Source organism: Dendropsophus ebraccatus, chromosome 5, assembly GCF_027789765.1.
Source record: "Dendropsophus ebraccatus isolate aDenEbr1 chromosome 5, aDenEbr1.pat, whole genome shotgun sequence".
In the NCBI taxonomy this organism is placed as follows: Eukaryota; Metazoa; Chordata; class Amphibia; order Anura; family Hylidae; genus Dendropsophus; species Dendropsophus ebraccatus.
The window spans coordinates 141,598,573-141,614,826 of record NC_091458.1 but is presented as its reverse complement, the minus strand read 5'-3'; the positions used below and the strand labels follow the sequence as shown (position 1 = coordinate 141,614,826).

General features: G+C 46.2%; 1 protein-coding gene across 1 annotated transcript in view; it reads right to left on the bottom strand.

Moving 5' to 3' along the window:
- Positions 1 to 16,254, bottom strand: part of IPO9 (importin 9) — a 48,310-nt gene that overhangs the window by 15,582 nt on the left and 16,474 nt on the right. The window contains exons 12-23 of the mRNA XM_069971491.1: positions 13,845 to 13,951; positions 12,037 to 12,176; positions 11,525 to 11,684; positions 11,209 to 11,435; positions 10,841 to 10,989; positions 8,130 to 8,258; positions 7,359 to 7,634; positions 7,089 to 7,255; positions 6,271 to 6,404; positions 4,928 to 5,053; positions 3,603 to 3,695; positions 1,952 to 2,028 (exon numbers count right to left, since the gene is read on the bottom strand). Coding sequence (XP_069827592.1) covers positions 1,952 to 2,028; positions 3,603 to 3,695; positions 4,928 to 5,053; positions 6,271 to 6,404; positions 7,089 to 7,255; positions 7,359 to 7,634; positions 8,130 to 8,258; positions 10,841 to 10,989; positions 11,209 to 11,435; positions 11,525 to 11,684; positions 12,037 to 12,176; positions 13,845 to 13,951 — 1,785 coding nt within the window. The remainder of the gene's footprint in view (positions 1 to 1,951; positions 2,029 to 3,602; positions 3,696 to 4,927; positions 5,054 to 6,270; positions 6,405 to 7,088; positions 7,256 to 7,358; positions 7,635 to 8,129; positions 8,259 to 10,840; positions 10,990 to 11,208; positions 11,436 to 11,524; positions 11,685 to 12,036; positions 12,177 to 13,844; positions 13,952 to 16,254) is intronic.

Here is a 16,254-nt window from a genome sequence, read left to right as displayed (position 1 = left end):
GAGGCGACGTGCGGTGGTCAGAGGCGACGTGCGGTGGTCAGAGGCGACGTGCGGTGGTCAGAGGCGACGTGCGGTGGTCAGAGGCAACCTGCGGTGGTTGCGTGCAATCTGGGGGGTTACATGTAATCTGGCATGATTACGGGCAATCTGGGGTGGTTATGCCCAACCTGCGGTGGTTAGGGGCAACCTGGAGGGGTTACAGACAATCTAGAATTGTTACGGATAGAGTGAAGTGCTTATAGCTAATCTGGGGTGGTTACATGTAATTTGGGGTGGTTACAGGCAATCTGGGGTGATTACGGACAATCTGGAGGGGGTCACTGGCAATGTGTGGTGGTTACGGGCAACGTGCGGTGGTTATGGGCAACGTGCGGTGGTTACGGGTAATCTGGGGGGTTACGTGCAATCTGTCGTGATTACGGAGAACCTGGGGTGGTTACGGGCAACGTGCGGTGGTTACGGGCAACCTGCGGTGGTTACGGGTAATCTGGCTGGGGGTTAGGGGTAATTTGGGAGTAAACTGTAATTATTACTATAATAAAAAGTGTGTGTTTTATTTTTTTGTATGTTTGTCACTTTTTGTACTTTATACATTCATTTTCACTGTATTACTATGATTACTGTGATATTTTCTATCACAGTAATCATAGTTCAGTGACAGAGACCAAATTGGTCTCTGTCACTTTAAATTTTCAGAGCTTGGCTGGTTGTGGAGCGCATGCGCACTTCATAACCAGCCAGGACACCGAAGAGGAAGGAGCTCCGTGGATCCGGTGAGTATATGGGGAAGGGAGGGTGACTGGGGGACGGGGGTGACAGGGGGGGTGGGGGGCGACTTGGGGGGGTGGGGGGACATCACTTTTTATCCCCTGTCACCAATCATTCATGGTGACAGGGGATAAAAAGTGCCTGGAGCACATGGCACAAGCGATCAGCGGTATATAGTATATACCGCTGATCGCTTGTACCGGGACCCCACAGGGGGGGTCCCGATGACTGCCCCATGCTCTCCGCTACCTCCGGTGGCGGAGAGCATGGGGCTTTCATTCATTTTTCTTTTTTGATCACTGTGAACAGACATTAGTCTGTTCACAGTGATCGCGGCGGCCATCTTGGGGGGTTAGTGACTGGGGCACTAGGGGGCTGATCTGGGGTCTGATTTTTACTTATTTCATCTCCCCCCACCGTGGATTCACGGTGGGGGGAGATGAAATACAGCGGCGGCACCGGCCCATTAGTGACCGCCGTTTCGGCGGTCACTAAGGGGTTAATGGGGGTCAGCTGCGGAATCGCCGCTGATCCTCATTATCTCCGGTGCTGTACACAGATGAGAGCGGGATCGCTGTCCCTGCAGCGATCCCGTTCTCATCACAAAGCCCCTGTCAGTCAGGAACGTATATGTACATTCCTACTGCACGGGGCATGTGCAATAGGAACGTATATATACAGATGGCTGACGTGAAGGGGTTAAATGGGTGCTGTCACTAACAATAAATAATGATAATAATTGCAATCTACTTTTTTGCCTGTTTTCTATATAAAATACAATGCTATCCAATCAGCCACTAGTGTCTCACTGCAAAACTGCAGTCATGACTCCGTCACTAAAGACATTTGCTCTTTAGTAACAGCAAAAAAAAAAAAAAAAAAGACCAAATGCAGGACTTGATATCAGGTGTCTCCCTGCTCTTCACAGGTAGTCTCAGTGATGAATGCTGATCGGCTAAGTACAGTACACGTCCCCCAATGTGAACTACCTGATCTTCTTCCCTATTGCAAACACCATTTATAATTTTTTTTTTTTAAAGGCTCCGCCCACTGGCTCAGAGTGAGATGCAGAAGCAGCACAATGGGGGCCTAAATGGGCCACTGGGGATGCAAAAATATACAGCATACATAAAGCGGACAAACACTATACATTTGTTATAGAATTTAACTGCACAATACTTACTTGAAGATCAATCTGGTATAGTGGGTCCTTCAATACATCCGGATCATCCTCCTCATCATCCTCATAGTAATCTTCATCTGTCAAGCAATTATAAATATAAAATTTACTTAACTCAGCACATAATGTTATAAAGGATGCAGGGATGTATGGCACATATCAATCAATTCAATGGATAGGACTGACTTCTCAAGTCACTATCCAGATCAAGTTCTCACTATTTTACTCTAAGTAATGTTATTATTCGTAAGTGAGTGGGAGGTGTATTGTGAATCAATTTATCACCAGATCAGACCATCCACAAACCAACCCCTCCACACAGATCTAGCACGTTCTCAAATATAAAGCAATGAACATCCAAAGATATCCTATAGTCCTCACTGCCCCTCCAGGAGTGCCCCCAGCATCCCACACTTTCAGTTGGCAGGACTCCTGCCAGTACACATCGCCATCTGCACAGCGCTCTGACAAGAGCCTTCATCCGTTTCTCTACCCGTGCAGGCAGCTGCTTGTCTCCCCTGTGCAGAGCGTCTCCTGACAGGCAACCACAAACACTGCCTCCGGCTCGCAGACCCAGCTGTGGGTGAAGGTTGCCCCAATACCCAACTGCATTATCCTCCACTACACAAACCAGTAGAGGGCCGTTAAAGGGGTATTACGGCAGCTTTTATGAACGGGAAAAACTTGACAAAGTCAGAAATAGACTGGTGGAGGGAGACCGTCCAAGCTGGCTAGGGTTCACTGTGTCTCGGGCTGTGAGGGCGGTTAGGAGGGAAAGGGCCTCACAGAGCAGACTGGGTATAGCATCCCCCATAGCAGAAACACAGGGTTAGAGAGTGAGGGGAAACCTACACGGTGAAAGATAAGTGAATTTTGTAGGGGCTAAGGAAGCACTGTTGTCAACACCTAATGAAGCTGGCAGATAATGACGACCAACTGTTGTCTGTGCCTGGGAAAGCTGGGTAGATGCACACAGACAGGCTTCAAGAGAAAATAAACCCACACAGAGCTAGTGCAGCCCTAGAAAGATGGGGAACCAGAGAGTCACCAGAATCACGCAGGAGAAGAGGGGTAGAGCAATTCCCCTATAGTGCAAAGAGCATGGGCAGGTGACAGAAAGACTGAACTGTGGCCACAAGTGCAGGGTTTGGCTGGTGGTGACCAAGGGTCAGAGTGGGTCTAGATCACCCACAGTGCCCACCCAGAGAACCTGTAAGGAAGAAAAACAAGCAAAACTGGTCTACAGCTAGCAGGCCTGTGCCTGTCTCTTACTGACGCTAGGCTAAAGTAGCTCAGGGCCAGTGGGCGGGTATAGGCTGCTGGGAGGGGCTTCTTTTTGTTCTCATTGGTAGCAGCCTACACCCATGATCTCTGTGTCCGCCAATAAGACACCAATAAGAAAGTAAATAAAAAATAATGATAATAATAATAATAATAATAACAATAATAATAACAATAACAATAACAATAACAATAATAATAATAATAATAATGGGGGTCCCTATATGAGAGATTGTGCAGGCCCCAGTGTTTGGACCTCCGCAATCTCACAGTTACGCTCTATCCTGTGGTGAGATCATAACCTCTGCAGATGGGAATACCCCTAAAAGTGCACAATCCTCAAAAAAACATTATAAAGAAATGCCATATTTACCATATTTATTGCAAGAAATAATGTCCGATAGAAGTTGTCCTGCCAAACCTTCATCTTCATCATCTTCATCTTCCCACATATCATTGGTATCTTCTGAAATGAGAACAACAATGTATGATTATAGAAGATGAACAGGTTTGAGCATAATGAGGAGTTACTGAGCGGATCACCAGGATCAATTGTGAGGAAACAAGATCATTTACACAGGTTTGTGTAAGGACTGTGCGAAACACTCAAATCATCGTCCTTAAGGCCCTATTACACTAAACGATTTATCGGCCCTACTTGGTCGACTACCGACTGTTCTGGCCTATAACTATTCAGTGTAATAGCTCATGTTGAATGGCAATGACATGCACAATGTTGGTTGATCATGGTCTTTTAACATGCTGAAAGAAGAAGACTCAAATCGCTCCATGCAATAGAAGAAGCAGCAGCAGACTGCCGCTGACTTCAATGGGAAGCCTGAACGATCTAAGGATCATTTGGGTGACCGCTCCCTGTTTGCTGTTTGAGCAAAAGCACAGGCAGAGAGCAGGAAACAAGGGGAAGTGAGCACTGAGCTGACAGGTCGCGCTTGTTTCCACAAGAAAATCGTGCCATGTAATACGTCCTTCAGTGACAGGCCGCTCAGTCAGTCACTGGCCGGGACTGCCACAGTGAAAGCAGGGGGCAGGAGAAGACAGGAAGCGTGGAGAGAAATGTAGTAACAGCTTACACAATTGGCAGCAGTCAGCCACACATCGCTATTACACGTAGCAATTTGCGGTCTTTTGGTGTCAGGCCTAAAGACACAATCAGCCGATGATCATTGTCTCCATTACACGAGTGATAATCTGACTGATTCTACTGATTATCGCTTCGTGTAATGGGGTCCTTGGTCTACTGCTATATATGCAGGCCAAAAGAATGCCCTTGGAATGGAACAGGAAAGTATGAAACAGTGTAGTAGACTATAGTACAGACTGGTGTACAGTCACTGAGGTGGGGCTTCTTGGCTGTTAATCCCTCTCTCCATGTGCATGTCAGTCCAGCCCTAGTTTTTATTGTTTTTATGCGTTTTTGCTTTTATGCGTGGCCAGCGGCTGACTATTCTACAAACAATATACATTACCCATCCATGCTTCAGGGCTCCTCCAGCGCTCCGCTTCCTCCCCGATCCTGCGCACTGCAGCTTCAGAGCGGCCGATCAGAGCTGACAGGCGGTTCAGCTAATCACTGGACCAGGGAGGAAGCAGACCACAGACTACAGCTATCACACTGACTTGGCGTTTACCATCTTTTGCCTGATATTTAGGAACGAGAAGCAATGCACATCCACTTACCATTACTTTGTGCCCATTCCTCTTCTGCATTCCTGGTCGCATTAGCTTCAATTACACTTGACAATTCGTTAATAATCAGTTTGTAAATCTTTACCAATAAGGGTATGGTTGAAAAACGTTGAGGATCTTAAAGAAAAAAAAAATGCAAAAAAAAAAAAGTTTTTTTTTTTTTAAAAAAAAGGTAACAATAATGCTGTTTGGTTAATAACACGTGCTACCAGATATCTGAAGGGAGTACATGACCTTCCCTGGAGGCCGCTATCTATATAAGCTTATTAACCCCTTCACGTCAGCCATATGACTACATACGTTCATACTGCCGATGCCCCGTGCAGTAGTAATGTATATTTTATTGTGTGTGCGGGGCCGCTTCAGTGTGATCAGCCCCGCACACATGTCAGAAGTTATTTGTAGTGACAGAGAACATTTAGGTCTTTCCCATTCTATTTTATTAATATCTTTCTGTAGGTGAGGTCTCCAGAACTGGACACAGTATTCCAGATGTGATGTCACTAGAGCTCTATACAACGGGATCACAATCTCCTCTTCCTACTGGTTATACCTCTAGCTATACAGCCCAGCATACCATTATATATACAGCCCAGCATACCATTATTTATATAGAGGACAGTAGGGTTTATGCCAAGCATTGCGGCTAACCAAGTTTATACATCCCTGGCAGCCGTTTACCCTATGGCAGAAAGATGCTTTCAGCAGGACAATGCTCCATGCCACAAGAACTAGTCAGAAATATTGCAAGTGGTTCTCCAGGAATATAAAAGCGAGTCTTCCTTCCCTTACCAGTCCACAGATCTAAATCCTATAGAGCATCTCTGGGACATGTAGTAGAGGCTTTTCGGGGCAGCACTTTTGTAGCTATCCCCTCCACATGGGTCATTATTGTTATAGGTCATGTAGTTCTAAAGGCTAACACATACAAATACATACAATACATATACATTAAATGCGCTTTAAGAATGAATGGGTTACTGTCATTTAGCAAAACCTTTGACGTGACTGAAGGATCTCAGCAGACGGGGAAGCAGCGCTCAGCCAAGCGCTTTTCCTGGCTTATTCTAACGCAGGGGTAGGGAACCTTGGCTCTCCAACTGTTGCAAAACTACAACTCCCATCATGCCTGGAGAGCCAAAACTAAAGCCAAGGTTCCCTAACCCAGTTCTAGCGAGCGCTGGGAGTGTGAACACGCAGACCAATCAAATCTTTTGGCATTCTCTCTAGGATATGACATATCCTACCAGGTTCAGAAACCGCAAGATGCATAATGCATACATAAGAATGTCTGTCCAAAATAAAAATATTTTAAAGATAAAAGCTGAGCTCACTTCTAGATGTCTTTGATCTTGTGCGGATACCTTCATGCATATCAAATATTTCATCTCCTTTCACTTTGATGTCTTGCAGCCTCTTGTCATCCATTGTAATGCCATACTGAAGAATTTTGCACAGGGCCACTGAGCTGTTAGGAAAGGAGCACAGACTCGGTGAGATTTTACAATGACTGGAATCACATCAGTGTTTCTCAACAGTTACATAGGTTTGTAATCGTAATTACTTTGGTTTAAAAAATCTCCAGTCTTCCAGTACTTATTAGCTGCTGTATGTATTGCAGGAAGTGGTGTCCAGTCGGACACCGTGCTCTCTGCTGCCACCTCTGTCCATGTCAGGAACTGTCTAGAGCAGGAGCAAATCCCCATAGAAAACCTCTCCTGCTCTGGACAGTTCCTGACATGGACAGAGGTGGCAGCAGAGAGCACCTGTAAGACTGGAAAGAATTAACCACTTCCTGCAAGTACTGGTAAACTTGAGATTTTTGAACAGAAGTAATTTACAAATTTGTAAATTTCTGACACCAGTTTTGAAAGGGGGGGGGGGGGGGGGGAGAGTTTTCTCCAGAGTACCCCCAACAGGCCATGCTATGAACAAACACCACCTGTGGTGATATTTCAGGCACTGACTATAATTATATCAACTATAAAATACGAAGGAATCCTTAACACACGACCTGCTGGTGATACCTTATGGACTCTATGCACTTGTCCCCAGCCTAGCTGCAGCATGCGCTCCCATTTACTGCGGTGTATAAACAGGGTTTGGAGAAATAGCTTTGCAACAAATTGTTAACATGTCCTCCAAGTCTCACCTGACTTTGCCTTCATACTGTCCATAGAACAAATGCTGTCGACTCATCCACTCCGACATGACAAACTCTAGAGCTGGTTTACCAGTAGGGCCAGGGAGACTACAAAGAAACTCAAGCAATGGCTCCAGCTGTGAGTTTGCAAGGTGGGCAAACACCATGATCAAGGACTAAAGGAGAGATGGAGAAAAGATCATTATTTCAGCATTCTACAGTTACTACATGCAATGGTATATAGATGACACGTTAGTATCAATGTGACTGTATGAATACCTGCATGACACTGAGCGTCTCTGCCTGTTGCATCTTGCTGAGAATTGCTCTCAGAATTTGGTCCAAATTTTCACCTAACTCACGACCAGCCTTGGAAATAAGAGTGGATACAAGCCGCCCCACAAATGCTGCAGTGAATTCAGACGTTCGAGGGTCCAGAAGCTGGCTGACCACCTGCATGACGTACCACAGGCCGCTGTGTCCCTGATCATCCTGCCACTGCGCAATCTGCTCCAGGGCAACCGAAACATAAGCACGAAGACACTCGCCGCCATTCTGGGAACAAAAGAAAAAAGACAAATACACTATAGCTTTGCAGCAGAAAAAATGACATCCATCCATCCACTTCTACCTTGTAACATCCATCCATACATTTTCACACGGTAATATTCATACATCCATATGCTTCTACCCGCCAACATCCATGCGCTTCTACCCGCCAACATCCATGCGCTTCTACCCGCCAACATCCATGCGCTTCTACCCGCCAACATCCATGCGCTTCTACCCACCAACATCCATGCGCTTCTACCCACCAACATCCATCCACTATCATCCATACATACATTCCTACCCAGTAACCTCCATCCATCCACTTCTTCCCAGTAACATTCATCCACGTCTACCCAGTAATATCCATACATACACTTCTATCCAGTAATAACCATGCATACACTTCTATCCAGTAATAACCATACATACACTTCTACCCAGTAATATCCATACATACACTTCTATCCAGATAAAACAGCAGTAAAAATCTCTGAGTACCTGCATGGTGGTGTTGTCATCTGTTCGCAGGGTACAATGAGCTACTGCAGGAAAAGCTTGACAGATAAGTAGTTCAGAGAGGGGGGTCTTTGTGTTCCTCACAACTGTGGTCAGAATATCAATTGACGTCTGCAAGTGGTGACAGAACATGTCACTTTAGACATAAATATGGCACATGGTAGATTTGTATTCCATATCACCCATCTAACTGCTGAGGGTCTGACTACTAGGACTCCCACTAATCCCAGAACGCAGATCCTGTGTGCTCCTATTTTGGGGGCACTCAGCTATGATCAGCAGGATGTAGATGAACTACAGCCACAACAGACAAACGGCACCTAAAACCACGCTTCCAAAGAAGGATGGGGGTCCTAACACTGTGTGGATAAGTGATACACTGTAATCTTGGGAAAATCTCTTAAATTTCCCCTCCACTGCTTAAAGAGTGACAATAAAGTATATATGTTGTTTACGGAAAAGCCGAGCAGATGTTCTTTCCGTGTAGTTAGTTATATCCTTAGGCTTACATAGCAATCTGCCCCCAGTACTCCAAACCGCCGTAGTAGCCTAAGGATATAACTACTAACTACAAGGAAACTGCGCTGAGAATGAAGTAAAACACTTCCCATTAGGGCTGGGCGATTAATCGAATTAATTCGATTAATCGCCCAGACAGTTAGAATCGATTTGATTTTTTGTGAAAATCGTAAATTCGATTTTCACAAAAAATCATTGCGGGCGGCGCGGTAAAGTGTCGGGTCCGGAGAGAGTTGCAGGACGGCGCGGTGAGGTGCAGGGCCGGCGGTCAGGAGAGATGTGGTACCGGCGGCTCCAGCCTCTTCACAGAGCCGCGGCTGACCTCTCCCGCCCCTTACACGTTAGTGCCGCGCTGAGCTGCGTCCCGCTCTCTTCCTGTCACACGTGCAGGTCCTGTTCTGTGGAGGAGGCGGCAGGGATCGCAGCAGAAGGAGAGAACGTCGCTGCCCGCTGTACAGCTCCAGGACCCGCAGCGACGTTCTCTCCTTCTGCTGCGATCCCTGCCGCCTCCTCCACAGAACGGGACCTGCACGTGTGACAGTAAGAGAGCGGGACGCAGCTCAGCGCGGCACTAACGTGTAAGGGGCGGGAGAGGTCAGCCGCGGCTCTGTGAAGAGGCTGGAGCCGCCGGTACCACATCTCTCCTGACTGCCGGCCCTGCACCTCACCGCGCAGTCCTGACACTTTACCACGCCTGCCTAGTCCCCCTCAGCTGCCCCATACCCCCTCAGTGTCCCCTCAGCTGCCCCATACCCCCTCAGTGTCCCCTCAGCTGCCCCATACCCCCTCAGTGTCCCCTCAGCTGCCCCATACCCCCTCAGCTGCCCCATACCCCCTCAGTGTCCCCTCAGCTGCCCCATACCCCTGAGTGACCCCCAGCCGGCTTCATATCCCTCAGTGACCCCCAGCCTGCCCCATACCCCTCAGTGACCCCCAGCCTGCCCCATACCCCTCAGTGACCCCCAGCCTGCCCCATACCCCTCAGTGTCCCCTCAGCTGCCCCATACCCCTCAGTGACCCCCAGCCTGCCCCATACCCCTCAGTGACCCCCAGCCTGCCCCATACCCCTCAGTGTCCCCTCAGCTGCCCCATACCCCTCAGTGACCCCCAGCCTGCCCCATACCCCTCAGTGACCCCCAGCCTGCCTCATACCCCTCAGTGACCCCCAGCCTGCCCCATACCCCTCAGTGACCCTTAGCCTGCCCCATACCCCTCAGTGACCCCCAGCCTGCCCCCTACCCCTCAGTGACCCCCAGCCTGCCTCATACCCCTCAGTGACCCCCAGCCTGCCTCATACCCCTCAGTGACCCCCAGCCTGCCCCATACCCCTCAGTGACCCTTAGCCTGCTTCATACCCCTCAGTGACCCCCAGCCTGCCTCATACCCCTCAGTGACCCCCAGCCTGCCCCATACCCACTCAGTGACCCCCAGTCCACCCCATACCCCCTCAGTAGTACTACTACACCCATCATCTATACCTGTACTACTACCACACTCCTCATCTTTACCTGTACTATTACACCCCTTATCCACTATACCCTCACTACTACTCCCTACCTAGATGAAGGCACAAAGAAGATCGCCTATACTATATGGGGGCACAGAGTACATAGGGCACATATTTGGGAAAACTACTTATATGGGGCACACAATGTGTTTGTCTACTACATGGGGGCACAGGAGGAGCACTGTTACACTGGGAAACAATATAGTTGTCTCAAACGTCAATAAAATCGTATCTGATGCTGCAGGGAGAAAAATGTCCTATTTATTTAGCAAAAACAAAAAAATCGAGATTTAAATCGAGAATCGTCCAAAATTTTTTAAAAATCGAGATTTTATTTTTTGGCCATATCGCCCAGCCCTACTTCCCATCGTGCTCAGCGTCCCATGCACAATAGGGACATATTAGCAGGTTAGATTTGTTGTTTTCCTTCAAAACCCGAGCATCTTCTAGTATAAGGCCTTATTCACTATTCAGACGCTCCATGCCACGACCCATACCGGAATCTGTGTTGAGAATAAATAGGAAGTGTCCTAGTGCAGAGGCAGAACGCGGCACGGACTGCTCAATAGAAGTCTATGGGATCAGCGTTCTCAAAGTAGCTGTAAATAACCTTACCCTGAAAAAGGGTAAAGCCTGTATCAAAAGAAGTACTAAATGAATTACTTACCGCACAGAGACCACTTGGGATTTTCTCAGAGGGAGCCTGCATTATGCTAACAAGAGTCGGAATAAGTCGCATTTGCATGGAACTTTGGCATCCCTCTATTTGTGCCAATTCTTTAAAAATATCTTGTGCCAAAGATGCAACAACAGGGTCTAGAAAGAAGACAAAAGTGCATAAAAAAATAAAATTTCATTTTATTATATATATATATATATATATATATATATATATATATATATATATATATATACATACACATATATATATATATATATATATATATATATATATATATACACACACACACACACACACACACACACAATATATCCGAGCATGCAAGCCTAAAATGACCTAGTTGTAGGTCTTACCATTGCTGTACTTGAGGAAGATTGCAATGGTGAAAGGGCAGATCTTGGATTCAGCGTTTGCAGTAAATACTGGATCCACACTGCAGACAATGCACAGAGTCTCCATCACCAAATTCAACACTTCAGAAGTAAACTGTGCTGCAAGATGTATAAGTCCATCAACCACACTGGGCAAAAAGGGCTGAAGAACATGAGTGCTTTCGGAGATTTTGAGCTGATCGCAATACCTGACAAGAAAAAATAATAATAAACACGTAAAATATAATATATAGCAATATATAAAAACTGGTAGTAGTATAAGGAAAATGAAACGCACCCCCAAATAGCTCTGACAGCAGAAATGCGCACTGATGGTGGCTGGTTATCATGAAGCCCGCTCACTGTAGCCTGGAGAAACTGCTGGATCAGCTCAGGAGACATAGCAGCTGTAAAGCGACTCGCTGCCCAAAGAGAGCGTCCAAGTAGGAACGGGGAAACTGTATGAGAAAAGACAACACTCAGTAATGCACATAACCAGCTCAAGACCCTGGAAACTTTCTCTGGGACAGACCACACTCTGTCCATGTCAGAAACTGTCCAGAGCAAGAGCAAATACCCATAGAAAACCTCTCCTGCTCTGGGCACTTCCTGACATGGACAGGTGTGGCAGCAGAGAGCACTGTGTGAGACTGGAAAGAATACACCACTTCCTGCAGGACATCCAGCAGCTGATAAATATTGGAAGTTTGGAGATTTTTCTTTAATAGAAGTACATTACAGATCTATGTAACTATCTGACACCAGCAGATTTGAAAGTAAACTATTATTACCAGAGTTCCTGGTAAATACCTGAAAGGTTGAGATCTGAAAGGATAACTCCGGTCAAGAAGCCAGACATATCAAATTGAACTCTTCCACTCTGAACACCTTCTGTGAGAATAGACTTCACTGACCCCAAGGCCAGCATGCAAGCTTCATGTATTTTCCACCTAAGCACATATCAAAAACGACCATATACTATTTAAATAAAAATAATGTACAATGTCAATTTGCAATTCAAAACCGTAATGTGATTTGGGGTATTCCACGCAGGCAGTTAAACACAAACCATACTCACCTACTTTGCTCCTGCTGCCGTTCTCACTGAGCTGGTCCCATTGCAAAGCTCCCTCTGTGTTTGGGGTTGTCATGTGGTATTGCCTGCTCAGCCAATCAGCAGCTGAGGAGGGACACTGCTGTAGCCACTGATTGGTGGATGGTGGGCAATACCATATACTGTGCATCAGGATGGAGAGCAGGACGGTGGGAGAGTATGTATTTCTGTGTTTTCCACCTGCCTCATTATTTTAGACAAAAATTCATGCTTGGAATACCCCTCTAAGTCATTGACAAGTATTCTCAGTTATTTTGAAGGAAGGTGCCACATTTCTGAATATAAGTGCTTGTCAGTACAATATCCTTGGTAAGGTGCTGGATTACTAAAATTATTAATAATCCGAACTTAAAACGCCCCTCCATATGCCCCATTATAGTGGCTGTAAGAGGGTCTCCCACTATCATGAACCTAGTTAGTGTGTAAACTAAACTCATTCATATGAACAGGCAGCAGATCCCTAACAGCTGACTGGTAATATATTGTAAAAGGCTGTTACCATTACATCACCAAAACGTATTCCACCTTTATGTGCTATATAGGCAGACAAGGCACATGGATATACATGTGTTGATAAGTCTCTCTGGAAAACTTATACAAAATTATTTTATACATTACCGGGAAAAAAAATGTGTCTGATTTATACTACACAGAGGAGCCCTAAATACTATATGGGGTCACAGAGGGGCCTAACGTCTATATGGGGAGACAGAGGGGCCTAACTACTATATAGATGCACAGAGAGGCCTAACCACTATATAGATGCACAGAGAGGCCTAACCACTATATGGAGGCACAGAGGGGACCTAGCCACAATATGGATGCACAAAAAAGACCTAACTACTATATGGATGCACAGAGGGGGAATAACTACTGTATTTGGTGACTGTGGATTCATATAGTAGTTAGGCTGCTCTGCGGGGTCTAACCGCTATATGGATGCATATAGGGGGAACTACTACTATATGAATGCACAGAGAAAGAATAAATACTACATGGGGAGACAGGGGGCCCAACTACTATACGGATGCACATCAAAGGTCTAACTACTATATGGCAAGCACATCTTTTCTGACCATCTTTTTCTAAAATTATTTACAAAATGAACTGATATCTGCTCCAACTTTACGTCCCACAAAAAAAATGCAGGAAAAAACCTAAGCAGTGTAGTCTTTGAGACACTATATTATATACACATACATAATGATTAGAGATGAGCGAACCTGGAGCATGCTCGAGTCAATCCGAACCCGAACTTTCGCCATTTGATTAGCGGTGGCTGCTGAAGTTGGACAAAGCCCTAAGGCTATGTGGAAATCATGGATATAATCATTGGCTGTATGCATGTTTTCCAGACAACCTTAGAGCTTTATCCAAGTTCAGCAGCCCCAGCTAATCAAATACCGAACGTTCGGGTTTGGTTCGACTCGAACCCAGTTCGCTCATCTCTAATACATATAAACACACAACAGTGCAGGGAGGAAAGAACAGTACCACCACTCACCAGTGCTCTCCACCTTGACCCTTTATTTGTTCAGCCTCCTGGAAGTGACGAGTGGCGGCAGCAGCAAGGGCAATTGCACTTTCATTCTGGAATTCACTAGAAACTGCCTGGAAACCAATAATAAATGGGATAGCTAAACAAAAGGGCAGAAGCCGAGAATTTCACACTAAAGCCTCATTCCCACGTACTATGCACAGTCCGTTTATATGGACGACATGAAACAAAACAGATCATGTATCATTAAAGTTGAGCGAACATTTGAGTATGCTTGAGTTTGTCCGAACCTGATCATGCGGCATTAGATTAGGGATGGCTGCTGATGTTGGATAAAGGCTGCCTGGAAACAGACGGATACAGACTATGGCCTATGGCTATATCCATCTTTTCCAGGCAGCATGAGGGCTTTATCCAATTTCAGCGAGAGAGAGAGACTGACTTAAGGAAGTACAACTGCTTGACCCAGGCCTATTCTGGGGTCATGAGGAATATAGGAGGATGAAAGAAACACCAAATTACCTTACCCTTAGGGAGGTTAGCAGTGTGGCAAAAGCAGTTGTAGGGCAGAGGAGGGAACCCCAGTGCAGCCCTTTTACCCTCTCTAGAAAGGTGACTGCTGATGCGAACACAGCAGGAACTAGTTAAAGAACAAGAGGATATCTCAAGGCACTACGCCTATAGAAAGTGGAAAAAGACCACTGACGTAGCCGTAGCAGACAGAAGAGAAAGATGACCCCTAACATAGCGATAAAAAGTACTGTGTATGCCAGAATTACTCCACCTGTTATGTGTGTAATCAGCAGGTGGCGCTACACGGCAGACAGGAAGGCCAACGCTGTAATCGAAATACTTCACCTCTGTAAAGGGGGTATTATGATTTTACGTGGCAATAAGTGGTGATACCTTAAAAGCCACAAAGGTACCACTGTAGCACATGTACCTTACCTGTGAAAGGGACTAATATGACTGCCGTTGGGGCAATAGTCAACGCCACATGAGAGGCGGCAAAATGGTACCACTGTAGCAAGACTCCTTCACCTGTGGAGAGAAACGTGACTGTTCCCCTAGAAAGGGGGCGGATGTGGCAATAGGTATGCCATAAGACAGTCAGGATGGTGCAACTATAGCATGATTACATCCATCACCAGCAATATTCTGTGTCCTATGACAGGCTGGATGGTATCACTGCTGCACATCACCTGCGTAAGTGAGAAATAGGACTGCCGGCGAAGTGATAGTCATTGCCATGTGACAGGCAGGATGATAGCACTGTGTCACAACTACATCACTGGGGAAAGTAATACAACTGGTAATATAGCAATAGTTAGTACTGAGTAACAGGCAGGATGGCACTGTAGCATGATTACTTCACCTGTGAAAGGAAGTAATATGGCTGTCGATGTAGGGATAGCCAATGCCATATAACAGGCAGGATGGTATCACTACTACATCACCTGTAAAAGAAGTAATATGACTGATGTTGTAGCGATAGCCAGTCTCACATGGCTGCTGATGTAGCAATATTCATTATATTGACAGAATGACAGAATGGCAGCATTGTACAGCTATGGCACAATTACATTGCCTGTGGAATGGAGTAATGTGACTGGTAACCTACAGGAGGGCAGGATGGTACCACTGCAGCATGAGTGCCAAGTTGAATCTGCTGCTTTAACGATAGTTGGTACTATAGTAAGGACAGCTGTCCTGGGAGCAGAGGGTCAAAGTAAAACCATAACTTCCATATCGAGCTCCTTTGAACAAATGGGAACTGTAATAATGTTATATAAGCACTAGAGGGTGCCAGAGTACCACACAATTTTTCACTGCAGGTAAAAAGTGGGACGTGGAGCAGCTATAAAATAATGGCTAGTAGAGGAAGTATGTACCGCACCGAGCTGTAGGAAATCACTTTTGCCTGCCTGGGTACGAATGACCAGCCAGCGGAAAAAGGCGCACTGCTCTGCCATTGGCGGTTACGCCCCCAGGAGAGAAGACCTAGTAAGGCCTTAAAGGGTTTATCCCACGCTACAAAAACATAACACTCTCGTCTCCAGTTTGGGTGAAGTTTTATAAGTCAGTTTCAATGAAGTGAATGGAGTAGGGGGATGTGAGGGAGGCTCAGGGAGAAGAGGAATGGGCCCCAGCGAATGGGAGAGGGGAATACTCACCCACTTGCTACCCTTCTCTTCAGTTCCCTGTTGAGACCAGCAGGGTCACCCGTTCAGCATCTGGGTGACCCTTGAAGAGTGGCCAGTACTCATGTAGCCACTTGCTTTCTTGGAGCTAGGGGGTGTTGGCAGAACAATGCTACTCACCCTGCTCATTGGGGAATCAGGGAGACCTGCTTGTCTATGATTTCCCATGTAATAGGGAGAGAATGGGGGGGGGGGGAAGTGCAATAATGGCAGGA